Source organism: Notamacropus eugenii, chromosome 4 (assembly GCF_028372415.1).
Source record: "Notamacropus eugenii isolate mMacEug1 chromosome 4, mMacEug1.pri_v2, whole genome shotgun sequence".
Taxonomy (NCBI): domain Eukaryota; kingdom Metazoa; phylum Chordata; class Mammalia; order Diprotodontia; family Macropodidae; genus Notamacropus; species Notamacropus eugenii.
The window spans coordinates 86759103-86787063 of NC_092875.1; the positions used below are offsets into that span (position 1 = coordinate 86759103).

General features: G+C 40.8%; 1 protein-coding gene across 1 annotated transcript in view; it reads left to right on the forward strand.

Annotated features, from left to right (window-relative positions):
• Positions 1–27961, forward strand: part of ADCK5 (aarF domain containing kinase 5) — a 39738-nt gene that overhangs the window by 8240 nt on the left and 3537 nt on the right. Inside the window, exons 2-7 of the mRNA XM_072602726.1 lie at positions 6050–6168; positions 7315–7464; positions 25179–25254; positions 26011–26211; positions 26702–26842; positions 27768–27881. Of these exons, the coding sequence (XP_072458827.1) occupies positions 6050–6168; positions 7315–7464; positions 25179–25254; positions 26011–26211; positions 26702–26842; positions 27768–27881 (801 nt within the window). The remainder of the gene's footprint in view (positions 1–6049; positions 6169–7314; positions 7465–25178; positions 25255–26010; positions 26212–26701; positions 26843–27767; positions 27882–27961) is intronic.

Below are 27961 nucleotides of genomic sequence, written 5' to 3' on the forward strand. Positions count from 1 at the left end.
GGAGATGAAATGAGCTCCTATCCTTGAAGAATTTACAGCCTCACCAGGGATATGAAACCTAGAGATCTGAAACACATAGTCAGCAATATCAGGTAGCAGAAATGCTGTGACAATTTCATGATAAAAACAGCAGACATTTATTATGATGCTTTAAGGTTTGCAGAATGCTTGTTCCTAAGCTTTTTTTTCTTCAACTAGAAAAGGCTGCTTTTGAGGCTCATGACAGAAAATAAGAGTCCAGCTCCTCATAGTTCACTCTCACTGTTCTTGTGCCCACCTCCCCTGTATTGTGTACAATTTTCATGGCTAACAGATGACAACCTGCCAAGGTCTCACCACAGTCCTCCCCTCCTTTTGCAGATGAGAAAATCAAGACCCAGAAACGTTAGGTGGCTGCCAGGGTTACACCCCTATTAAGTGCAAGAGTGTAGGTTCAAACACACTTCAATTGATATTCATAGGATCATTGATCTAGAGCTGGAAAAGACCTGAGGCCATCTAACCCAACTCTGTCTTTGGACTCCAGCATTTTTTACATTATACCATGTTCTGCTTAGCTATGCACAGATAGCTGTGATACAGGACAGCCTGGGGTAAGTTTCAAAAGAGAGGCACAAAATAAATGCCGTTAGAGTTCAGAAAGGGGAGGGACCACTGCCTACTGGAGAGATCAGGTAAAGTTTGGGTCCTCACTGAAATGCGAGGCTAAGTCATCTGCTCCAAGTCTAGGAGTTGGAAGTCTGAGCATAGAGGTTCAGGATTTGTTTTGGGGAATGAAATGAGGAGTCATTTTAAGAGCAGAATAGGGCTTTTGAGCAACAGCAGACTTAAGTAATGAATTTTAGTGAGTGAAATAAACTTGATTTTGTGATTATAGTAGAGTGGAAGAAATAGACTTGGTAGAAGAGGCAAGGGGTAAGAAATTGGAGGTAATAATGAAGACAGAGAGTAGTTGTAGGAGAGGTGGAAAGATGGGAAGATGTAGTTAAGAGTGGAATGTCACAATTCCAGATGTTGGATGTGGTATAATTCCATGATATAGGGAGTTCTAAATTGTTACTCTGCCTTATTATGCAGCTGAAGTGGGAAGAAAGAGGCGATTGTTGATGTTGTAAGAGTTAAGTGTGGTAAAGGTGTTAGAAGAATTGTCATTATAAATATTAAAATTTATGGTTATGACAAAGGATGAGAAAGAAATGGACTGCAAACCAGGTTGTCTTTCATTTTCAAAGAAGACCAATGACATCACAATGTTGGAATCAGAGTACGGTTTGGATCAGTCCACTATGAGTTTGGAAGGCACTCCCACAAATCAGGCACAAGTGGTTCATTAGAACTTTTAGAGTGGAAGTGGCTCTGGGTTTGCACAGCTCATGTTTCCTTTGTGCTTCTACAATTCTGCTTTGCTTGTGGAATACAGCACCTTCTTTGATGCCATCCACAGCATGCTACATAGTCCTATGGCAGCATTTCCCGTGTCTCACAGTCATATTAAAGTTCTTCAGAGATACCTCAAGAGTGTCTCTTCTTTTGATTACCACATGAGCACTTACTTTGTTCGAGTTCTCTATAAACTAGTCCTTTGGCTAAGCATGTGATTGGCATTAGAACTATGTGGCCAGGTACTGAAGTCATTGAATCAACATTGGGAATGACTTGACTTTTGGTAGATGACAGCAGCAAGTTTGGGAAAAAGGCGATTTAAGTTGATTACATTTTAACAGGAGAAAAATGATTAAGTAGTAGTGATAGTGATTGAATGATCAAGAATCAAGATAGACACCAACCTTTCTCAGATTTGTGGATCAGGGGGCAGAAAAGTTGTCTCAGTTGATGCTGTGCCTTCAACAAAAATATGGAAGTTGAACAGAGGGACAGACTTGGGAGAAAATACAATGAATGCAATTTTAGATGTGCTGATTTTGAGGCTCTGGTGGGGGACACTTAAGGTAGAGGTATCCAGCAGGCAGTTGGAAGTTTGAGGCTAGAGCACCAGGGAAAGGGTGATGGAAAATATTTTATTAAATTGAATTAAACTGATTGGGTTGGTATTGAAAAAGTGCTTAATGATATTTCATTGAGGGTGTGTTGTTGAGCAACTGGATATTGGGGACTAGAATTTGAAAGAGAGGTCCAGGATAGAGATTTGGGAGTCATCTAAATAAAGGTGGGATTTAAAGCATTGTGTTAAATGCTGGGGTTACAAATAGAAAAGCAAAACAGTCCTTTCTCTCTAGGAGATCTCATTCTGATCAGGAAAAACAACAGAGATTTTTTTCCTGCAAGTTGAATGAAAAGATCCCATGGTCCTTAGGGTAGTAATTCTTTAATAAAGGGTTCTATAATGTATTTCCATTGGTAAGATCATATTCATTTCTTATGTTAAACCATTTGACAGTGCCAAGGACTTGGACGGCCAGACTTTCATTTTTCTGGTTTTCAGTAGCTTCTGGCTGCTAAACAGACAGATTCTAGGTCTCATCTTCACAAAGATTGATTTCCTAGATGATGGCTGCAGATACCAATGGAGGCTGGGGATAGTGGTGTGCTGCTATTCTCAGGGCCTTTAGGTCCTAAGTTGGTCAAGGTAGACAATCTTTTCAAAGTAGTTGTAAGAGAAAGAGAGGAGAGATACAGAATCATAGCTTGGGGGCATGGTGGAGGGGTCTAGTGCTGATTTTTTTAAGGAAAAAGGTGGACATGTTTGAAGGCATTTGAGAAGCTGTCAGTACATAGAGAGAGGTTGAAGATTTGAGGGGGGGATAATTGAGGATGCAGTCTGCTGAAGAAGACTAAGTAGATGGGGAAGGGAAGGGAACAAGTATTTATTAAGTACCTACTATGTTCTTGGCATTGTGCTAAATCCTCTACAAATATTATCTCGTTTGACCCTCACAAAAACCCTGTGAGGTAGGTGCTGTTATTATCCCTGTTTCACAGTTTGAGAAAACTAAGGCAGACAGGATAAGTGACTTGCCCTTGAGACTGGATTTGAACTCAGGTCTTCCTGATTCCAGGCCTCGTACTTTATCCGCTGTCCACTTCACTACCTAACTGCCTCCAATAGGATATATCACTTCCAGAAAGAAGCTGAGACACACTCAAGACAGATATGGATACACAGCCACTTGAGGCCTAGAGCAGTTTTAAGGAGTATCATCCTTGGCAGAAGAAAATGAAGTCAAATAAAGAGAAGGTCCACTTCTTGGCCCAGAGAGGGTAGCAAAGGAAGGAGTGGGAGATGACAGAGGGAGCTCACATTGAGTCCATTGGCCTAAGTATTCCCAGTAAAATGAGGCAAGTTCCTCAGCAGTGGATTGTGGGAGAAGAGAGGGAAGACAAGAGAATAACTTCTACTGGGAGTGAGATAAGCAATTAATTAGGAAGGAATAAAAGGACTGCCTGGCTGGCTTCAGGGTGGAGCCTGGTGGAGTTTGGATCACATATATTTGTATTGTACCTATTCTACCACTCAGGGAGAGGAGCAGAACCTGGGAGTGCTGGGTATGGGGCTGAGGTTTGACAAGAGATGAGTGGTGATAGGATTAGAAGGACAAGGGATTTGAGAGAAGAAAATAGTATGGAGTTGAGATGGCTCATTGTTGGGTTGAAATTGAAGAGAGAAGTAAAGTAAGTCCAGAGTTAATGACCTGCAAAAGTATTAAAGGGTAAAGGGATTAGAAGTCTCCAGGCTGGGAAAAGAGTAAGTTTAGAAGGGGTGAAGCATAAGAATTGGTCACATTATAGGAGGTTATGGTCAGATAGGGGAATGTTAAACTGTCTAATTTGGGAAGTGGAACGTGTGGAAAATGGTAAAATCTTGTGTGTGGCTGAGGTAGAGTGAAAGAATTAAGGTTGAGGGATTTGCAAAGTGCTTTCCTCCCTATTTCATGGATGAGGAAACTGGGGTGCTTTCCTCTAGTGATACAAGCAAGTCACCTTCTAAAGTGGAAGTCACACCCAGCTCTTCTGCCTCAAAGTCTATTGGAAGCACGCTTGACACACAAAAAGGTATCAAGGAAAATTTATTAGAGTTCCAAGCATTTGAACATTTTGGTCAAAGCTGACTAACACTCCTCTTCAGTAGGAGGGAGGGCCTTCTATGGTCATTATGAAGCAGTGGCTTCCAAGTAAGACTATAGAAGACTACAATCCAGTCCAATCCTGTTCCAAATTTTGAACTCCACACGCCACCATTCCCTGGCCCTGTGACTTCATGTTCTCCTCTCTCACAGGCTTTCCCTCAAACAGCTCCCAAGCTTGAGAACAAGTTTCTGACCTCTAACCTGAACGTGCTAGGTCATATCTCTGGAAACAGAACTTCTTCCTTGTTTCCCACAAACTCTAACACTATGTCTGTTATGCCTTAATGCTCTGCAACCCTGATGCCTTCATGAGCAGAAACTCAGGCTCCAGATCTTTTCTTTTTCCATCCCATCCCTCCCGCTTGGTTACTGTCAAAGTGCTCTGATGATCTGAGCTGTAGTATTAGCACAGAGAAGGGAGTCTAGGTTTGGGCCTTAGGGAATACCCACATTTAGGGGGCAGGAGAAGGAGTCAGTAAAGAAAACAGAAGTGGCCAGAGAAATAGGAAAAAGACAAGAATAGAGGGGAATTTTAAGAAGGAGGTGGTCTGTGGTGTGAAATACTGCCAAAAAGGTAGAGAAAATGAAAAGTAAACATTTTCTCAGGGTTGAGGACTTTAGGAGTCTGGTTAGGTACAAAAGAAATTTATTTAAATAAATAACCCAAATACTGGTTGTGAGTCTGGTTGGATGGGTATGATTAAAAAGAGAGTTATTTTTCTATGTTTCTATTTATATTATCAAACTGCTCATCTCTGAATAGATTTTCTGCTTTGTAGGTCATGAACTCACCTCTGACCTTGGAGGCAGGAGACTGACCTTTGACCCCTGTTTGGCTACTTATTAATCTTGGACAAGTCACTTCTCTCTTCTGAACCTCAGTTTCTTCACATATGAAATATTAATTTAAATGGCCTTGCCTATGTTAAAGGGTTTTTGCAAGGATCAGATATGATAATGTATGCAAAGTGCTTTGGTAAACTTTAAAAGCATAATATAAATAGCAGCTTTTAAAATTATTTCCTGTGCCTCTTTTGCCTGCAGTCATCCACCTTGGGTGCCTGCCACTCTCCCCCTTCTCCTCCCCAACTGTTCTCCCGGGCAAACCCTCAGGCTCCAGACCACTCCTCCCCCAACATAACCCTGCTGGCTGCCTAAACTAGCTCAGTTGAGAAACTAGTTAGATTTGTGGTACTCCTATTCATAGGTAAACACAAAATGTTTTTCTGTGGTAAGGTGAGGTGTCTGCTGCCCTCAAGGTAGGACTTTGACTGTCTTACTGTGGTGTCCTTTCATCCTCCTTTCTGCCATCTATATTTGTTTCCCATGTATCCACCAGAGTGTACCTGCTTAGGACTGTCTTCAGTTCCTTCAGACCACTGATTTCAGCCAGACATTAAGAGGAAGGGGACCTGATTAGTTAGTGCTCCTTCTGGATCTCTGCCCCCTTCTAGGAATGTATTCCTTCCCTTGCACCTCTGTAATAAAAACAGCTCCTATCTCTGTAAGGCTTTACAGCTGACACTGTGCTCTCTTCCTAGCATCACTGAGGCAAGGAGAAATTGAGACTCAGGAGAAGTGGTGTGACTACCCATTATCACATAACTGGTAATTGTGGGAGCCAGAACCAGAGCCATGCTATTGAACAGCTTCTTGTGTCTTGAAGGCTGTGCCAAATGTGGAGAGCTTCCAGCACAAGTCTGCCCTGTGGTAGACTGTCACTTGGGGACCAGAGGAGGATCAGGATAGCTCAGGTAGAATCAGCAGAGAGCCAACACTATCTTCTAAGGCATGAGGGGCTTGTGGCCTATAGTGTCCTCAGTGAAAGCCAGAGTCTTGAAGCACTGAAGCCAGGACCCTGGGAACTCTCTCTGGCCTATATTAAAAATAGGGATAATGCCCCAAGGCTGGGAAAGAAATGTTGCATCTCCACCTAAACCTTTCCCCATTTGTTCTTTTTCCAGTTGCAGCTTTGCCGGTTCCATTCAGCATTGCTGCAGAGCAGGCAGCTATCGTGGCTGTCCCCGGTCATATTCTTCAGGAAAAACTTGACAGTGGGACCTGCAAAGTCATTACCTAGAAGGTAATGAATTCTCCCCAGGCCACCAGGATCTTAGAAGATTTTACATCCATACTACATGCTTGAGATCTAGCCCTGTTCCATAGTGTTTACCCAGTCAATTTGTAAATATATTTCTTGGGGCCTTGTGCTAGGTACCTGTGAGGTATGCCAAAGTATATGACCTACTGGTGTCTACATCTAGGAGCTTGTCTCTGAATCATTCAGCTTGTGAACAAGCCTAATGTATTATGTGTGCTCATGATGCACACAGGAGGCTTGGTCTATGGTCTCTTGGTCTCTGGTTCAGAGGAGCTTATAATCTAGTATAAGTGATTACAAATATGAGCATCAGGTTCCATTTATATAAAACATATGGCAGTTTGCCAAGCTCTTCCCTCACATACCACTATGGGACAAATAGTACAAGTATTTCTCTTCACATTTTACAAAGGAGCAGGCTCACAGAGCCGAAGACCATCTAACTTGTGCATTTTGAAGCTGGGACCCAAATTCTGCTCTCCTCGCTCGACAGCCAGTGCTCCTCCAGTCCATTATTGCTATTCCTATGAACACGTATAGTGCTCAGAATAGAGAGCCATGCTTTCGAATTACTGGGCCTCCAGCCTTTTTTCTGTTGGACATTTGAAGCAGCGTGTCGTATAGAACTTAGAGGAAAAGAAATCCATGAAGCATGTGACTGCCTGAGAGGAGTAATGTTTAGGGGAAGGAGTAGTCCCTCACCTGGGCTCTTTCTGTGGGACAGCCCAGGGTTAAGGCAGTTCGTGGAAAGGATAGCATTTATCTAAATACTTTCTCCATCTGTCCAGTCTATCACTGCCTTTGTTGCAATAGGACAGGATTCCAGTTACTAATGTGTGCATGTGTGTGTGTGAAATTAACTTGGTTATATGAGCAGTAGCAAAACCTTTAAGTTCTTTGGATGGTTAAAAAAAAAATGGCAGAATGGAGGGAGAAAAACCCCATAGAAGCATACAGACTCACTTTGTAACTTCTTTGGGAGCTTCTTTTCAAATGATGGTTATTGTTTGGGGTGGAAGTGGAGAGGGAAATGGCTGGAAAATGATGGATGAGGAAGGGTGAGGGTGAGGGTTGGGGTTTTTGTCAACATCAAAAAAGAATCATCACTGCCCTATGGCTCCCCTCCAGCCCCACAGTTCCCAGACCCTTGTGGAAGAAGGCAATTTCCGTCATGGTGCTAGGTGTGCCCCTGCTGTTTGGGCTCCGCTATGCTGTTGCCAACAAACGAGAAAGGAGGAAGATGAGGCTTTTGGCAGATGGCATCGGACGATTTGGCAGGTTGGTTGCCTGTGTGTGAGGGCCTTTTCTTGGGCTCATCCTTCTAATTTGCCTTAAACCACAAAGGATTCCTCTACAATATTGTAGTGTTCTACCCAGTTGAGTCCATTTCTGTAACCCTGTACCAAATACAGAAGATGCCTGTCTGGGCATCAGGAGGATCATAAACTAACATGTCGCAAACCTAGATGCTAAGGCCACTGAGGCTTCGGTAGGTAGGGAATGATATCTATGGCTAGAGTTTTTAAAATGCATGTAAACATCTTCAGATGTCAATTGTTGCTTATGAAACATTTAAAGTCTTTGGAAAAATCATCATCTAAGACTTAAGGCTGTGAAGATGGGGATGTCAAGGGTCAGACTGACTCAGGAATTTGTAGGTCCTGATTTGTCTTCTTTGACTGGTAATTCAGTTAAACATTGTTATATGTCTACCATGTGCAAGTCATTATATATACTTTTCTCCCCCACTTAATAGTATTTTTTTTCCAATTACATATAAAGATAGTTTTCAACATTCACTTTTATAAGATTTTGATTTCTAAAATTTTCTCCCTTTCCTTCCTCCCCACTCCCATCCCTAAGACAGCAAGCAGTCTAATATAGGTTATACATGCACAATCATATTAAATACATTTCTACGAGTCATAGTGTAAAAGAGGAATCAGAACAAAAAAGAAAAACTACAAGAAAGAAAAAACAAAGTGAAAATAGTATGTTTCAATCTGCATTCAGATTCCATAGTTCTTTCTCTGGATGTGAATAGCATTTTCCATCATGAGTTTTTTGAATTGTCTTGGATCATGTTATTGCTTATAAGACGTGAGTCTATCACAGTTGATCATTACACAGAGTTGCTGTTCTCTTGATTGTGCTCAGTTCATGTAAGTCTTTCTAGGGAATACACCTGCTACTCATTTTTTATAGCACAGTAGTATTCCATTACATTCATATACCACAACTTGTTCAGCCATTCCTCAGTTGATAGGCATTCCTCAATTTTTAATTCTTTGCCACCATAAAAAGAGCTGCTGTCAATATTTTTGTACATGTGAGTTCTTTTCCCTTTTATGATCTCTTTGAGATACAGATCTAGTAGTGGTATTACTGGATCAAAGGGTTTGTACAATTTTATAGCCCTTTGAGCACAGTTCCAAATTATTCTCCGGAATGATTAGATCAGTTCACTACTCCACCAACAATATATTAGTGTTCCAATTTTCCTACATCTCCAACATTTATCATTTCCCTTTTTCTGTTATATTAGCCAATCTTACAGGTCTGAGGTGGTACCTCAGAGTTGTTTTAATCTGCATTTCTGTAATCAATAGTGATTTTGAGCATTTTTTCATATGAATATAGATAGTTTTGGTTAGCCAATCTGATCAGGGTGAGTTGTTTTAATTTGCATTTTAGAGAATTTTTTTTTATAAGACTATAGATAATTTTAATTTCTTCATCTGAAATGCCTATTCATATCCTTTGACCATTTATCAATTAGGGAATCCTTTCTCTATATTTTAGAAAAGAAGCCTTTATTAGAAACATTGGCTATAAAAATTATTTCCCAGCTTTCTGCTTTCCTTCTAATCTTGGTTGCATTGACTTTTGTTTGTCCAAGAACTTTTTAATTTAGTGTGATTAAAATTATCCATTTTGCGTTTCATAATATTCTCTACCTCTTGCTTAGTCATAAATTCTTTCCTTCTCCATGATCTGACAGGTAAAATATTCCTTGTTCTCCTAATTTGCTTATGGTATCACCCTTTATGTTTAAATATGAACCCATTTTGACCTTATCTTGGTATATGCTGTGCCTAGTTTCCACCATACTATTTTTCCAGTTTTCCCAGCAGTTTTTGTCAAGTAGTGAGTTATATGTACTTTTTAGGGAGTTGGATATTTTTTTCAGTAGTTATTGATTATTTCTTTTGAGAACTATAAAGGTAACCTTGCATATCTGCAAAAAAGCAAAGCAAATTGCTGAATTCCTTGAGTCATACGCCCTTAACAGTTTAAACGGTTGTATAGTATAATGGAAAGAGCACTGGATTTGGAGTCAAGACACCAGGGTTCAAATCTTAGTTTTGAGATTTACTAGTTGTTTGACTCTGGGAAAGTCCCTTCACCTCTCTGAGCCTCAGTGTCTTCATTTGTAAAATAGGACTAATAATAGTTACCCTGCCTACCTGCCTCTCCAGGTGTATTATGTGGAAAGTGGTATAGAACTCTGACTCGTAATTACTATTGTCTTTATCATTATTTCTTTCTCTTTGGGAAAGTGTAAATCTAAGGAAAAGTATCCCTTTGTAGCTGTACCCCTAGCTGGGGCAAAGGACAGCAGCGGTAACCTTCCAACTTGCATTGTTTTTGTAAGATTTTTTTCAGGTTGGCATCTCTAGGGAGAAGACCCAGGGATTGGCCTGGGACCAGGTATCAACAGAGAGCTCTGGTATCTTCTTCTCAGTTACTTTGCAAGGGTCACCTCAGGATGGCAGAAATATCTTATTTGCTAGATCATCATCATAGGATCATAGATTTAGATCTGGCCACCTGGTCTACTCCTCATTTTTACAGATGAGGAAGCTGAGGACTAGTGAAGTTAAATGATTTGCCCAAAGTTACACAAGTGGTAAGTGGTGGAAGGGATTTGAATGTTTGTCCTTTAGCTCCAAATTCAGGGTACTTTCCACTGTACCATACACCTCCTATTCATTGATGTATCACAAGGCTCTATTCTGGGCTCTCTTCTTTATCTTAGTGTTCTCATTAGACTTGTCTACGTCCATTTATCTCTACAAAGATGACTTTCAAATCTGTTTAACCATCCATTGTCTGAATCTTGAGCTCTAGCCCTGTTTACTGCTGGATATCATTGCCTGGATGTTCTATAGGCATCTCTAATTTACCATGTTCAAATCAAAACTCGTTTTCTTTATCTTTATACTCAACCCTCTTCCTGACTTTTCTTTCAAGGATACCACTGTCCTAGTCATCCAGATTACAACCCCAGAGTTATCTTTGACTCCTACCTGTCCCTCACACCCAGCATCCAGTTGGTTGCCAAGCCTTGCCTATTCAACCTTTACAGGTTCCTTTACAGTCCTACTCCTATCTTAACTCACATGGCCATGTACTAGTTTACATCTCTTGTGTCTTGTAACAGTCTCCTGATTTGTCTTGTTACTAGGCTCCAAAGCTTCTCCCTTCTCTGTCTTCCACACAGTTGCCAACTAATATTACCAACCCTCTTTGACACTGTCTCTCCTTGCTCAAAAGTGTCAGTGGTTCCATACTGCTAATAGGATAGGTTCTTAACTTTGTTTCATTGCTCCCTTAGAAAGTCTAGTAAAGCCCATACATCCCTTTTTAGAATAATTTTTTTAATTAACAAACTAAGAAAATAGGATTACAAAAGAAACCAATTACATTGAAATATAATTAAGAAATTTTTAAAATGTTTATAGATTCTAGTTATGAAATTTTTAAAATGTTCATAGATTCTAGGTTAAGAACTCTTGCCTTAGGATCGAAGGGCTTGGAATATGATATTCCGAGTTCAGAGGAGCTAGGATTGAAGCCAAGAATCACCTACCCAGCAAAACTGAGTATAATCCTTCAGGGGGAGAAATGAATATTCAATGAAGTAGAGGACTTCCAAACATCTTGATGAAAAGACCAGAGCTGAATAGAAAATTTGACTTTCAAATACAAGAATCAAGAGAAGCATGAAAAGGTAAACAGGAAAGAGAATTCGTAAGAGACTTATTAAAGTTGAACTGCTTATATTCCTACAAGGAAAGATATTTGTAACTCATGAGCCCTTGTCTTTATTAGGATAGTTAGAGGAGATAGATAGGTAGATAGATTGATAGATAGATAGATGGATGGTTGGATAGAGGGCACAGGGTAAGTTGAATATGAAGGGATAATATCTAAAAAAATTAAACGGTGAGAGGAATATATTGGGAAAAAAAGAAAGGGAGAACTAAAATAGGATAAATTATTTCACATAGAAGAGGCAAAAAAAAGGTTTCACACTGGAGGGAAAGTGGGGGGAAGTGAGAAGGAATGAGCGAACCTTACTCTCATTGGATTTGGCTTAAGGGGAGAATAACATACATACTCAGTTGGAATTTACCCTACAGGAGAATAGGGGGAAAAGGGGATTGATAGAAAAAGAAGACAGATTAGGGGAGGGGGTAGTCAGAAGCAAACACTTTTGAAAAGGGACAGGATCAATGGAGAAAATAGAATAATTGGGCGGCAGGATAGAATGGAGGGAAATACAGTTAGTCTTTCACAACATGATGATTATGGAAGTGTTTTGCATGACTACATATGTGTAATCTATATTGAATGGCTTGCCTTCTCAGTGAGGGTGGGTGGGGAAGGCAGAAGAGAGAGAATTTGGAACTCAGAAGTTTTAAAAACATATTAAAAAATTGTTCTTACATGCAGCTGGGAAATAAGATATACAGGCAGTGGGGTATAGAAATCCATCTTGCATTTCAAGAAAATAAAAGGAAAGGGGACAAGAGGAGGGGATGATAAAAGGGAGAGCAGACTGGGGGAAGGGGTAATCAGAATGCATGCCATCTTGGAGTAGGTGGAAGGAGACAGATGGGGAGAAAATTTGGAACTCAAAACCTTGTGAAAATAAATGTTGAAAACTAAAAGTAAAAAAAAAATCAAAAAAACTCTCTTCCCAGGATAACCTTTACTCTATCATTAAAGTCTATCACAAGAGCCTTGGGCTGAGAGTCCAGAGAACTGCTTTCTGTGCCCAGTTCAACACCTGAGTTGCAATGGGTCCTGGATGTGATACTTTTCCTTTTTTTGCCTTTGTGGCCCTGGCTGTAACATGGGCATGATACTGCTCCCTGAGTTTCCGTGAATCTTAGTGAAGCTCAGACAGGATTCCAGTCAGAAAATTTCCTTACCATGTAGCCTAGTCTCATAGCCTGTTACTCTGTGGTGCAATTGGATATGCATGTCCCTACTCCTGAAGAGTTTAGTTTGAGATCAGAAACCCCTAGAGCAAGCAGATTTTCACATCAGTAAGTATTTAGTATATACATTAAGAGCAGAGTCTGTTTTCATTTTTGTTTTTACATCCCCAACACTTAAAAGAGTGCTTGGCACATAATAGGAACTTAACAAATACTTGTTAATTTGGATGCTATATAGAATGTGAGAAACAAAATCCCTTTTTCTTTTTTTTCTTTTTGTGCTTTAAGGATTGCAAAATACTTTATTTTTTTTCAGTTTCATATAAACAGGAATTTTTAACATTTTTCAAAATTTTGAATTCCAAATTCTCTCCCTCCTCTCCCCCTTTGAGAAGACAAGCAGTTTGATATAGATTATACTCATGTAGTCATGCAGAACATTTATTAGCTATGTTGCACAAGAAAATACAGACCAAAAAAACTTAAGAATAATAAAGAAGGTTAAAAAAAAGTATGCTATGTTCTACATTCAAACACTCTCAGTTCTTTCTCCTGGTTCAGCTCATTTTACTTTGTTTCAGTTCATATAAGTACAAGATCTCTTTTCTTAAGGAGCTTACATTCTTGTTGGGAAAGATGAGGCTTACACAAGCAATAGCCAGCATAAACAGTTCTTCCAGGAAGTGCTACAGGAACCCTAGCTGGAAACTATTTTCTTCAGTTATAGGATCATGGATCTAAGTTGAAAGAAACGTCAGAGACCATTTAGTCCAACTCTCCTATTTTATAGATGAGGAAAATGAATAGTCAGAGAAGGGTTGATAGAGGAGGTAGGATTTGTACTGGACCTTTAGAATAAGTACGATTTGGAGAAGTGGAGGAGAGAAAGAAGATAGAAATGGCTTGAAGAAATTGGGAATACTTAAAAAGATTTTTAAAAGCCTTTGTTGAGACAGACCTGTCTTGTATAATAGTTCTTACAAGGAGTCTAGGTGGCAGCATGTAAGTCCTAAGAGAAGATGATAGATCAATGGATAGAAATTGAAGAGAAGTAGATTTCAGATAAGTATCAGGAAAAAGTTTGCTAAAAATTAGAGTTGTCCAGAAGTGAAATACACTGCCTTGAGAGGTAAGTCACCTCTTAAGTAGAGGTTGATTGGTCACTTAGAAATGTTATAGAAGGTCATACTTGTTCAGGTGACATCTGAGGTACCTCCTATTGAGATTCTGGGTTAGAAAGTACCTAAAACTTTCCAGGTTGTAGTTTCTCTCTTTTTAACCAACATTTTTGGTTTTTTTCCTTTTCCCAGCCCCTACTGGAAAAACAAGAAAAACAAAAGCCCTATTATGAACATGTATAGTAAAGCAAAACAAATTTTTACATTGTCCATATCCAAAAAAATTATCTCTCAGTCTGCACTCTTGAGTCCATCTTTTCTTTGTCAAGAGATATCATATTTCATCACAAGTCCTCTGGAATTGTGGTTGGTTGTTCCTAAGTCTTTCAAAGTTTTCTTTACAATATTATTTAAATTGTTTTCCTGGTTCTCATTTTCCTCTGAATCAGTTCATACATGTCTTCACAGATTTCTCTGAAACCATCCCCTGCATCATTTATTACAGCACAGTACTACTCCATCACAATCATATACTATACCATAAGTTGTTCATCTGTTCCCACTTGATGGGCACCCCCTGAGTTTCCAATTTTTGCTACTAAGAAAGGAGCCGCCACAACTATTGTACAGATGTATCCTTTTCCTCTCTCTTTGATCCCTTTGGGGTATCATAGTAGTAGTGGTATTGACATCTCAAAGGGTATATATAGTATGGCTTAAAAACTTTCGAGGGACACATAGTTCCAAGTTGCTTTTCAGAATGTCTGGACCAATTCACAGCTCCACCAACAATGCATTGTTGCTCTTGTTTTCCCAAAGCCTCTCCAAAACTTATTTTCCTCTTTTATCATCTTTGCCAGTCTAATAAGTATGAGGTAAATACAAGTTTGCTTTAATTTGCATATCTCTATTAGAGCTTTTTTTTGCCATATAATGGAGGAATTTATTTATTTTGTGGATATATACTTTATTTTTCAGTTCTTAACTTTCACTTCCCACAAGAATTTGAATTCAAAATTTTCTCCCCATCTCTCCTCACCCCCTACCCCAGGGTAGCATGCACCCCATCCACCCCTTCCTCCAGTCTGTCCTCCCTTCTATTACCCACCCTTCTTCTATCCCCCTTCCCCTCTGTTTTTCTGTAGGACAAAATAGATTTCTATACTCCATTACCTGTATAGCTTAATTCTCAGTTGCATGCTAAAACAATTTTTAACATTCATTCTTAGAGCTTTGAGTTCCATATTCTCTCCCTACCCTCATTTAGAAAACAAGCAATTCAATATGTGTAACAATGCAAAGCATTTCCTTAAAAGTTATGTGTGTGTTTGTCCTTCGTTGCCGAAGAAGATATCATCAGAGAAGTGATGACATGACTTGCACTTGACTTTGTTTTGAGTGAGGGAGGGGTGTGCAGGTCACCAGCCTCACTTCTCCTCCAGAGCCACCTGAATCCAGTGACCAGATATTCATCAAGATGACTGGAGATGACCCAAGATGAGGCAATTGGGGTTAAGTGACTTGCCCAAGGTTACACAGCTAGTGAGTGTTAAGTGTCTGAGGTGAGATTTGAACTGGGGTCCTCCTGACTCCTGCCCTGGTGCTCTATCCACTGCACCACTTAGCTGCCTCCTCCATAATAGTTATGTTGTAAAAGACTAACCACATTTCCCTCTGTCCCATCCTGCCTTTCATTTATTCCATTCTCTCCCTTGACCTGTCTTCCCACAAAAGTATTTGCTTCTGATTATCCCTTTCTCCAGTTTGCTCTCCCTTCTATTATCTTCCCTCTTCTGTCCCCTTCCCCCTTGCCTTGTTGCAGGGTAAAATAGATTTCCATATTCAATTGAGTGTGTATTATTCCTTCTTAGGCCAAATTCCATGAGAGTAAGGCTCAATTATTTTCTTTCATCTACCCCCTCTTCCCCTCCATTGTAAAAGCTCTTTCTTCTTGAGCTGATTTGCTACATTCTACCTCTCCTTTTCTCTTACTCCTAGTACATTCCATTCAACAGTAAATTTTATTTATTTTAGATATTCTCCCTTCATATTCGGTTCACCCTGTGCCCTTTATGTATATATACATACATGCACCCATGTACATATACATACCTGCACATATGTAATATACACACATATACATACCCATACACACCTACATATTATATTCATTCTATCTCCCCTAATACTGAAAAAGGTCTCATGAGTTACAAATGACATCTTTCCATGTAAGAATGTAAACAGTTCAACTTTAATGAATTCCTTAAGGCTTCTCTTTCCTGTTTACCTTTTATGTTTCTCTTAATTCTTGTATTTGAAAGTCAAATTTTCTATTCAGCTCTGGTCTTTTCAACAAGAATGCTTGTAAGTCCTCTATTTCATTGAAATTCCATTTTTCCTCCCTGAAGTTACACTCAGTTTTGCTGAGTAGGTGATTCTTGATTTTAATCCTATCTCCTTTGACCTCTGGAATATCATATTCCAAGCCCTTTGATCCCTTAGTGTAGAAGCTGCTAAATCCTGTGTTATCCTGATTGTATTTCCATAATACTTGAATTGTTTCTTTCTGGGTGCTTGTAATATTTTCTCCTTGACCCTGGAATTTGGCTACAATATTCCTAGGAGTTTTCCTTTTGAGATCTCATTAAGGAGGTGATCAGTGAATTCTTTCCATTTCTATTTTACCCTCTGGTTCTAGAATATCAGGGCAGTTTTTCTTGATGATTTCGTGAAAGATGATGTCTAGGCTATTTTTTTGATCATGGTTTTCAGGTAGACCAGTAATTTTTAAATTCTCTCTTCTGGATCTGTTTTCTAGCTCAGTTGTTTTTCCAGTGAGATATTTCACATTGTGTTCTATTTTTTCATTCTTTTGGTTTTGTTTTATAATTTTTTGGTTTCTCATAGAGTCATTATCTTCCATCTGCTCCATTCTAATTTTTAAAGAACTATTTTCTTCACTGAGCTTTTGAATCTCCTTTTCCATTTGGCCAGTTCTGCTTTTTAATTCTTTCTTCTCCTCATTGACTTTTTGGACCTCTTTTGCCATTTGGGTTAGTCTGTTTTTAAAGGTGTTATTTTCTTCAGCATTTTTTGGGGTTTCCTTTAGCAAGTTATTGATTCACTTTTCATGATTTTCTTGCATTACTCTCATTTCTCTTCCCAATTTTTTTTTCACCTCTCTTACTTGATTTTCAAAATTCTTTTTGAGCTTTCCATGACCTGAGACCACTACATATTTTTTTGAAGGTTTTTGGATGTAGAAGCTTTGACTTTGATGTCTTCCTCTGATGGTATGCTTTGTTCTTCCTCATCTGAAAGGTACTTTTGATACTTTTTCACTAAGAATGTAACCTTCTGTAGTCTTATTTTTTCCCCTTTTTTGAGCATTTTTCCAGCCAGTTACTTGACTTTTGAGTCCTTTGTCAAGTGGAGGATGTACTCTAGGGACCTATAAGTTTTCAGTTCCTCCAAGGTGACACTATGAAGGGAGAGGACTTTACTCCTCTCCTGGCCTGTGCTCTGGTCTGGGAGCAACTACAAGCACTCTTTTCTACCCAGGATCTGCAAGTAGGATTCCTTCTCCATAGTCACCACCAGCTTCACCATGCCAGTACCCCAGGACCTCCACTCAGGACTAAGACCCAGATCAGCTGCTTGATTCCCCCAGGGTCTTTTGCCTGAGGGCTCTAAGTGGATGCTGCTGCCACAGTGGCTGCCGCTGCCCTGGGGCCAGACCATGTTCCCCTCTCACCCAGGTGAAAGAGCTTTCTTACTGACCTTTGAAGCTGTCTTTGACGTTCGTGAGTTGAAAAATCTGGGAACCACAACTGTTAACCATGATTCTGTGCCCTGAAGCCTGCTCCAGTCCTCTCTGTGAAGTGCTGTGTGGTCCAGACTGGGCTGCCCTCTGCTCTGAGCCCGGTGCGATAAACCTGTCCTGTCGGTTTTCCAGGCTGTCTTGGGCTAGAAATCTCTTTCACTCTGTCATTTTGTGACTTCTGCTGCTCTAGAATTTGTTTAGAGTCATTTTTTACAGGTATTTTATGGGCTATGGGGGCAGAGCTAGAGCATGTCCGTCCTTCTGTTCTGCCATCGTGGCTCTGCCTCCTAAGAAGAGCTTTTTAAAATATGGTTCTTGATAGCATAGATTTCTTCCTTTGAAAACTGCCTAGTCATATCCTTTGACTATTTATCTCTTGGAAAATGACTCCTAATTTTATACATTTGAATCATTTCCTTATGTATCTTGGAACATGAAATCTCTAGCAGAGAAACTTGGTTCAGTTACTTGCTTCCCTTCTAATTTTAGCTATATTTGTTTTATTTGTGCAAAAATTTTTTTATATAATCAACATTGTCCATTTTGTCTTGTGTGACCCTTGTTTTTTAATCAGGAACTTTCCCCTTTCCATACATCTGAAAGGTAATTTCTTTGCTCCTCTGATTTGTCTTTGATGTGACCTTTTCTGTCTAGATCTTTTATCCATTTGGAGCTCATCTTTATACGTGGTATGAGGTATTGGTCTAAACCAGGGGTGGGGAATCTGTGACCTCAAGGACACATGTGGACTTCTGGGTCCTTGGGTGTGATCTTTTGATTTAGTGCAAGTTTTACAGAACAAATCCTTTTACTAAAAGGATTTGTTCTGTGAAGTTTGGAGTCAGTGAGAGGGGGATTGAAGGGCACCTGAGGACCTAGAGGCCCACATATGGCTTTGAGGCTGCAGGTTCCCCACCCCACTCTAAACTTAATTTTTGTCAGACTGCTGTCCAGTTTTCCTAGCATTTTTTTTAATGAAATAGTGAATTTTTCTCCTAGCAACAGGAATCTTTGAGTTTATCAATGACCATGTTATTTTGTGTTTGTTTCTCTATATTATGTACCTGATCCACTAATTGACCTCTCTATTTTATATGGACTTGGCCTACCCATGAGCAGTTCATTTGTCTCCATATATTGCCAGATATGTTACTAAGGGTGAATTGGTAGGATTTGGTAGCTGGTGGTAGGAGATGGAGGAGAAGAGACTACAGAGTTTTAAAATATGCAGATAATAAGATAGACAATCAAGCACTTATCTTTTATCTATCTGAGGGCATTTGTCTTATGAAAGGAGACAGTTTATTACTGGAGTGGACTGGGGTGTCAGGTCAGGGAATAGTTGTCTTCCTCTGGCCTGGTGGATTGTCGGGGAAACAGGCCAACACCTAAGTGCTAATTCCTCATGAATGAATTCTTATCTGTCTCCTGTAGTACATGATAACCTTTCTTCTTCCTCTGAGCTCCTGCCATCTCTCTCACAGGATTCAGCTGATAAGTCTTTGAGAACTCAGAGTCAGTTCCATGCCATGAGGAAAGATGGCAGTGGGACTTTGGTGGAAGACATCTTGAAATGCAAGGACTACATTTCATTATTAAGATTAGTAAATATGAGACATGGTCCCCTCCGTAATGAAACTCACAGCCTGATTCTGAGACAAGACATACATACACAGAAAGAAAATTGACCATGGAAAACAACATACTACAAGAAGTGCCCAGAATGGTGTAAATTGCATTGCTATGGAAACTCAGTAAGGACACTGTAGACTGTATGGATCCTGTCTAAGAAAATTCTAGCCCCAACTTCATGAGTGAACAATTTAATTCAGTCAACCTTAAGTGCCTCTTGTGCACCAAGTCTTATACTAAGTGTTGGGCGAGACAAAGTTTAAAATAAGACAAAAAAATCTTTGCCCTCATGGAACTCCCTATCCTATAGGGAAATAAGACCTGTAACGTACAAGAATATATGGCAAATGCCTTACCCAGGTGCAGATAGTGTTACATGTAGTCCGAAGGCAAAAGGGTCATAACTGAGAAGGTGTAGTGGTTTATAAAGTCTTTATGGAGAAGGTAGGTGATTGGGGTTGGGAGGTTGGAGGAAGAAGGTATTTCTAGCCGTAAGGTAGGGTGTGAGCAAAGATTTGTTAAACAGGAAAGTACAAGCCATGTCAGGCAAATCCAATTTGGCTTGTTGGTTAATTGAAAAACATTAAACTAGAGAAACAGAGAATAAAGTTGCTCCTGAATGCTTGTTACAACCCCCAGGGAGTTCTCTTCCCACTGAACACCCTGACCTTGAGATACGCTTCTTTGTATTTAGTACATACTCCTTTGGAATTGGGGGGGAGGGAGGAGGCCAGGAAAAGACTCCCCTTATTCCCACTTTAAGCTTCTTTTGGCCTTGGACCATGCATTATATTCATTTCTTTAAATCTACCTTGCTCAGCTTTGGGTGAGTGGGTAAGAGAAGTAGTTAGTAAATTCTTGCTGAATAAAAATGGAACCTAAGAGTTGCAAGTTTATCTCAAGGTCATCTAGTTAACCACTGTGCCTGATATGAGACTCCCTTCTCGGACACCTCCATCCAATGGTCAGGTTAGGCAATTACAGACTAATTGGGTAGAGTAAGCAAGAGTTTCAGCTCCTTAGGTTTCAAAGACAGTTCTAACCAAGTTCCCCTCTTACTCTGGATACCTCCCTCCAACTTCCTACTTCTATTTTCTCTTCTCTTTGGCCCCTTTTAGTACCTTACTTCTCATACAGTTTCTGCCTCTTGGTCTGAATAGAGCTGAATGTTTGATAACTAGCTAAGAAGTCTGCTTTTTTCCTAAATCATAATTTTCTTCCAAAGTAAAATCCTTGCTTTTTTTACCCCAATCTCCCTTTGTCACTGAGAGAAGGCCCTTATTTTGACCATTTGGTCTTGGGGATGATTGATGGGCCTCTTGATTTCTCCATTAGTAATTATGATCATCTTATATGTACAAAAATCTCAGAATTATAGAACTCGACGAGGCTGCAGGTGGCGTCCATCAGAATTCCTGACAAGTAAAGAGATAGCTTCTTGAAAATACTCAGAGTGGGGAAACTCATGAACTTATAAAACAGCACATTCCACTTTGGGATAACTTTAATTGTTAGGAAGGTTATCATTACATGAAGCTTAAATTTTCCTCCTTTTAACTTCCACTTAGTTCTGTTCTCCAGGGCCAAGAAGAATGTCTCCTTTCTCATGTCACTCCTTTAAAAACTGTCATAACCCTCCAAGTCTTTAAGTGTTTTCTCTAAATTAAACATTTTCAGTTGCCCTATCTCGTCCTTATGTGGAATGGCAGCTAGTCCCTTCACTTATCTTGGTTTTTCTCCTTAAGGTCTGTCAAAATCTCTCCTAAAATAGTATACCCAGGACTTTTTTTTTCATTTTTTAATTAATTTATTTTTAGTTTTCAACATTCACTTCCACAAGATTCTGAGTTCCAAATTTTCTCCCCATCTCTCCCCTCCCCCCACCCCCAGAGAGCATGCATTCTGATTACCCCTTCTCCCAATCTGCCTTAAAATAGCACACACCCCCATCTCCTTCCCTTCTATTTTCCTGTAGAGCAAGATAGATTTCTATGGCTCTTTGCCTGTATATCTTATTTCCCAGTTGCTTGTAAAAACAATTTTTAACATTCATTTTTAAAACTTTGAGCTCCACATTCCTCCCTTCCTTCCTCCTTACCCACCCTCATTGAGAAGGCAAGCAATTTGATATAGGTTATACATGTGTAGTCATGCAAAACACTTCCATAGCGGTCATGTTGTGAAAGGCTAACTATATTTCCTTCGATCCTATCCCACCCCATGTTTATCCTGTTCTCTCCTTTGACCCTGTCCCTCTTCAAAAATGTTTGCTTCTCATTACGCCCTCCTCCCATTTGCCCTCCCTTTTTTCACTCCCCCCAACCCCCTGCCTCTTTTTTCCCTGTCCCCCTTGCTTTTCAGTAGGAGAAGATAGATCTCTATACCCAATTGTGTGTGTTTGTTATTCCCTCCTCAAGCCCAGACTGATTAGAGTAAGGTTCACTATTCCTTCTTACCTTCCCGCTCTTCCCCTCCATTAGAAAAGCTTTTCCTTTCCTCTTTTATGTGAGATAATTTACCCCATTCTACCTCTCCCTTTCTTCTCCCAGTATATTCTTCTCTGTCACCACTTTTATTTTTTAGTTATCATCCCATCATATTCAATTCACTGTGTGCTCTCTCTTTCTTTCTGTGTGTGTGTGTGTGTGTGTGTGTGTGTGTGTGTGTGTGTGTGTGTTCCCTCCAACTACCCTAATACTGAGAAAGGTCTCATGAGTTACAAATATCATCTTTCTGTGTAGGAATATAAACAGTTCAACTTTAATAAGTCCCTTATGATTTCTCTTTTCTGTTTGCCTTTCCATGTTTCTCTTAATTCTCATATTTGAAAGTCAGATTATCCAGCTCGGATCTTTTCATCAAGAATGCTTGAAAGTACTCTATTTCATTGAATATCCATTTTTTTCCTGAAGTATTATACTCAGTTTTGCTGGGTAGGTGATTCTTGGTTTTAATCTTAGCTCCATTGACCTCCAGAATATCATATTCCAAGCCCTCTGATCCCTTAATGTAGAAGCTGCTAAATCTTATGTTATCCTGATTGTGTTTCCATCATACTTGAATTGTTTCTTTCTGACTGCTTGTAATATTTTCTCCTTGATCTGGGAACTCTGGAATTTGGTACAATATTTCTAGGAGTTTTCCTTTAGGAATCTCTTTTAGGAGGTGATCAGTGGATTCTTTCAATATCTATTTTCCATTTTAGTTCTAGAATATCAGGGCAGTTTTCCTTAATAATTTCTTGAAAGATGATGTGTAGGTTCTTTTTTTTGATCATGGCTTTCAGGTAGTCCAATAATTTTTAAAGTGTCTCTCCTGGATCTATTCTTTAGGTCAGTTGTTTTTCCAGTGAGATATTTCATGTTGTCTTCTTTTTTTTTCATCCTTTTGGTTTTGTTTCATAATTTCTTGATTTCTCATAAAGTCATTAGCTCCCATTTACTCCATTCTGATTTTTAAGGAATTGTTTTCTTCAGTGAGCTTTTGGACCTCCTTTTCCTATACCCAGGACTTAGGGCAATAGTACAAATATGTCCTATTCTAGGTAGAGTATAGCCAAATTTTCTTCCTTCATTCTAAGGGTTAAAGCCTCCTAGTTGGGTTATAGCCCAGGAGTGAACTTGAACATTATAGAGCATAGGATGGCAGGACCAGAAGGCACCTAGCATTTACTTAGTTAAACTCATTCATTTCACAGATTAGAAAACTGAAGCTCAGAGAAAGCTAGTTAGTGACAGAATCAACACATCGTCTCATGTTTCTTGTTTCCCAGTCTAGTATTCTTTCTGCTATGCCACTTTGCCTTTCCTTTGGCTGACGAGCCTTGCAGTAAGAGAAAGGTCAGAAGTGTGCTCTCACAGAGGACATATCAAGCCATCTGATCATGGAGCAGAGTGGTTATGCCTGAGCTTATTGGAGATAATACCCTGTATCTTAGATTAGCAAACATAGCTGGGAGTCCAGACAGAGATCTAAAAAACAAGGAGAGGGCCCCTCTAGGCCTGCACCTAGATTTCTAGCTATAAAATACTTTTTGCAAAATGAACACATATTCCTAGCTTTATTAGCTCAGTCAGTCAGTAAACATTATTAGAGGCAGCTAGGGGACTCAAACGGTAGAGTGTTGAGCCTGGAATTAGGCCTCCAACACTTAGCTGTGTGGCCCTGGGCAAATCACATAATATTTCTCTGCCTCAGTTTTCATCACTGCAAAATCAGAATAATAGTAACAGTTCATGGGGTTGTTATGAGGATCAGATGAAATGATGTTTACAAAGCACTCAGCGCAGTGCTGGGCACATAATAAATGCTTATTCCAGGAAACACCTATTATTTGCCTGGTATTGTACTAAGCCCTAGGGATGCAAAGAAAGGGAAACAAACCAGAAAAACCCTGTGCGGTGAAGAGAGTGGTCACCACAGTGTAGGGGATGCAAATGGGGAGATGGGATGGCTTACAGGCCCATATCGGATGCTGGACATTCATTTGTCTCATCTCTCCAGTCTCTGTATTCCTTTTTTTTACCCTCAGCCCTGAGCCTTCTTAAACCTGACTTATCCTCCCAGGGTAGTTGCTCCTCTGCTTGGAGCAGGAAATGTACCTTATGCTCAGGGATTTCACGTTCCCAGATACCAATCTCAAGCCCCTGAGCTTCTGGCCTGTGAGTTGACTTGGGGCCCAGATTATACAGATTGAAGGCTCTTATTTCCTTCTTTATTCTGCTGTTACCTGCTGTGATTAGACACCTAAGAGTAGCATCTGTACCCTCTTCCCCCTGCCCTTCTGCCCACTGTGTTGCAAGGCTTTAGGTCACAAGGGTTTATTCACAAGGTTGGAAAAGAGAAAATTCCAATTCTGAAATATTTACCAGAAAGTAATTTGAAATGTGGGTGAAAGAAATCTTAGACTGGACAGTATGTCACTAAGTCAATCTCTCTAGCCACAGTTCCTCAGGCCTGGGTTAGCCCATAATTATTCTTCCTATAGTCCTAAATGAGAATGCCTTCTGTTCCAGAGAATAGAGCAGGTATTGACTTGGGGATTGGCCTCCCTGTACATATTGGCTATATTTTTAACCCTTTATATAATGCCAGCTCTCAGCTCAAAGATGTTCATGATAGCTTCTGTTCCTGTGTCCTTTGGGGTTTACAACGCACTTTCTTCATACTAACCCTGGCAGGCCAGGGAAACCAGTGAAATTCAGATTAAGAAACTCAAAGAGAGGAAGTAACTTGCTCACTTAGTCTATAAGCATTGATTAAGTGCCTACTATGTGGCACACACAGTGCTAAGTGCTGAGGATATAAAGAAAGAAAGGTCAAAGACATTCCTTGTTCTCAAGGAACTAGAAGTTCAGTGGAGAAAACAACATTTGCACATTCAGTCAAGCTGTATACAGGATGAATTAGAAATTATCAGTAGAAGGAAGGCATTAAGAGTAAAGGAATTGGGAAAGGTTTCCTGTAGGATTTTAGCTAAGACTTGGAAGCCAGCACATTAGCATATATTGTACCTGGCACTTTAAAAAATGTTTCATTCGTACTTAAAAAAAAATCGTCACTATCTAGTAAATAGAACTTTCCCTTGTAACAAAATAGTCCAGTTAAGCTAAATATACTTGCACGTTGACCACATCAGGCACATATATCTCATTCCATATCTGTAGTACATCATCTCCACTGGGGGAAGTATGTTTCATCCTCAGATGTCCCCATCATGGCACTGACCTGAATTTTTAAGTCTTTGTTATGTTCCTTTACATTACAGTGGCCAAAATGACTTACAAAAAACCTTTCCCATGATTTTTCTTACTGGATACAGGGCAGGGTGGTTGTCCCTATTTTAGAGATGAGGAACCTGCGGCTCAGAGAGGGGAGTGACTTGCCCAAGGCCACACAGATAGTGAGTGGTGGAGCCTGGACTTGAACCCGGGTATTCTGGTTCCTAGATCAGGGTTCTTCCCCTTGAACCACGCTGCCTTAGGGCCCTAGGCCCCTGCGGGGACAAATGATAGGGAGTTCTGTAAGCAGATTGCCCCAATGGGCTGGCTTCGCCCAGACTTTGAGTCTCCCAACCACAAGATTCCCCTATGCAAGAAGGGCCCAGAGGGAATCTGTCCAAAGTTGGCATCTGTGTGGGACTGTTACATTCTGGCCAATGACTTATCCTTCACCTTTGTTCTGTGTCAGGTCTCTCAAAGTGGGCATGAAGATCTCCCTGGATTACTGGTGGTGCACAAATGTGGTTCTCCGAGGGGTGGACGAGGTATGTCTCCTGTTGTTGGGAATAGAGGGCAGGGGAAGCCTGACGGCCATTAGCTCTGGGGATTTCCTTCCAAAGACCCGTGGTTCTCTAGTGTGCAGGAGAGAGGTCAAGTAGTGTCAACGTTTCGGTTTGGATTAGTTGTACTGTTTTGTCCTCTGTGTCCCTGGAAGGCTAAGTTATCAGTGAAGCTTCCTTAGAGGTGGTTGGTAGCAGTTAAAGATTGAGAGATAGTATGAAGTGGTAGGATAAAATAGGCTTAGATGTCATGAAATAATGAGATTTGAACTCAGGTCCTCAGAGTCCCATGCCTGTGATTTCTTCTCATTAGACCAAGTTCTGTAGTAGCTTGTTGTGTGACCTCAGGAAAGTAATTTGACTTCTCTAGGCCTCAGTTTCCCCCTATAATATAAGGAAGTTGGATTCAGTAATCTCTAAGGCCCCTATGAACTCTAACAACCTTCCTGTAAGGGTGTGAATTGAATTTAGTTGCTCAAAGAACCCTTCCCGTAGTAGATGGTTTTGAATTATGGCATAAAGGGGGAAAAAGATAGATGAGATTTTAGAGACTACCTGGCCCAAACCTTTTATTTTACAGATGTGGAAACAAACCAGAGAGGTTAAATGAATGTAAAAGACACAGGGTGGGAGGCTTCTTTGCCTAGAATGGAAGCCATTCTAGGGTTGCCCTGAAGGGTGGGGGGTTGAGGAGGAGCAGACACCCCCTCCCCCATCCCTTCTTTCTGTCCCTGTGGCCAGAACAGCCCTGGCTATGTGGAGGTGATGTCAGCGTGTCACCAGCGGGCAGCTGATGCTCTGGTGGCTGGAGCCATCCTCAATGGAGGTCTGTATGTGAAGCTGGGCCAGGGACTCTGCTCTTTTAACCACCTGCTACCCCCTGAGTACATCACCACCCTTCGACTACTGGAGGACAAAGCCCTCACTCGGGGCTACAAAGAGGTTAGCAGCCCCTGGGCCTCAGGGATTGACAGGGGATGGAGGGTGGGGGTGGAACTGGGTAGTCAGGGCTAACTCATGCCATCAGCTGTGAAAAACTCCAGCCCCATGCTGAGCACTGGGGAGGACTTAACTTATATAAGTAACTGAAGGTATAGGCTTTGCCTTCTGGAGATTTTCTGACTTGATGTACCAAGAGCTATGGGAGATGGAAGAGCTCGGGGTTCTGGAAGGGGGGTAGTTTCCAAACCTGGGGAGCCTAAGACTTGGAGGATGGTATTGTGAGCTAGATGTTGAAGATAGTGGGGGATGGCCCATATGAAGGTTGGGAGGTGAGGAAATGGAGGGAGAGTGTTGAGGCTTTGGAAACATTACCTTGTTACTTGACTAGGATGCCATTAGTGATCATTAGTAAAGAAGGCTAATGAGCCAGAGTAGGCCTGAAACAGTGTTCAGGAGATGGTCCCTGAACTGGGCTCCCTTTCCCCTGCAGGTGGACGAGCTATTCCTGGAGGATTTCCAGGCCCCAGCCAGTGAGGTGTTCCAGGAATTTGACTATGAACCTGTAGCAGCAGCCAGCCTGGCCCAGGTGCACAAAGCAAAGTTGAAGGATGGCACAGAGGTGGCTGTAAAGGTGTGTGTCTATGTGGGGGTACCCCTTCTCTGCCCAAAGACTTGGGATGGGTAGAAGGGACCATTAGGAAGGCAGATCAATACCACTTGTATGCTATCAGCATGTCTAGTTCTTGTTCAGTTTGGAGAGGCATCAAGATTGGTTTAAGACAATCCCTGGCACCTGTGGAGTCTGAAATCACAGGATCTTAAAGAATATTATTGCTGAAAAGGACCTGAAGAGTCCAACTCCACATTTTGCAGAGGAGAAAAACAGATCCTGAGAGATTCAAACATAGGTCTTGTGACTCCAGGCCTGCTTTTGAATCCATTACACGTCTTTACCTCAAAGAGCAGTACAGCAACCTATTATCTGGCCTCCTCATTTCCTCTAGCTGCACTGGTTTGAACCAAAAGGCTGCTTTCATCAGGTCACTGTCCTGATTGGGAAACTTTAATACTTTTAGTACATCACTAGAAACTTAAGGACCAGATCATCCTTACCAGCTTTTCCCCTGTTAAATCCACCTGTTTCAGTTTTCCTTATCCCCAATCATGTCTGGAATGCCTTCCCTCCTTTGTCTTCCAGGGCCCATTTAACCCCAGGCCCACAAACTACTAGGAAGTCTTGCTGACCTGTTTCAACCCCCACTGCTCTTCCTTTTCTAAGCTGGCCCATTTACAAGCAAGTACCACACTGTTTAGCCTTTCCTTAACTGACCTAAGACCATTTCCAGGTTGTAAATGGGATCCCTCTGCTAGGTGGGAAATACAAGGTAACTCATGGAATGAGAGCACTTATAATGGGGAATCAAGAAAGGCTTAAAATAAGATGGTCCCAGGACTGTTTCTTGAAGGAAGCAAGGGGTTCTGAAACGGGATGGGACAGGAGAAGTCAATATGTGTTGATGAGACAGAAGATGACTCAACCCCTGCATCCAGTACAGGTGCAGTACATTGACCTAAGGGACAGGTTTGACGGGGACATCCACACCCTTGAGCTCCTGCTGCAGATCATCGAGTTCATGCATCCCAGCTTTGGCTTCAGCTGGGTCCTCAAGGTAGCTCTGGCCCCAGCCCCTTAAATGCATTGCACATGGCACTAGAAAGAGAGTAGAAAACACAGCTATACCTAGACCTC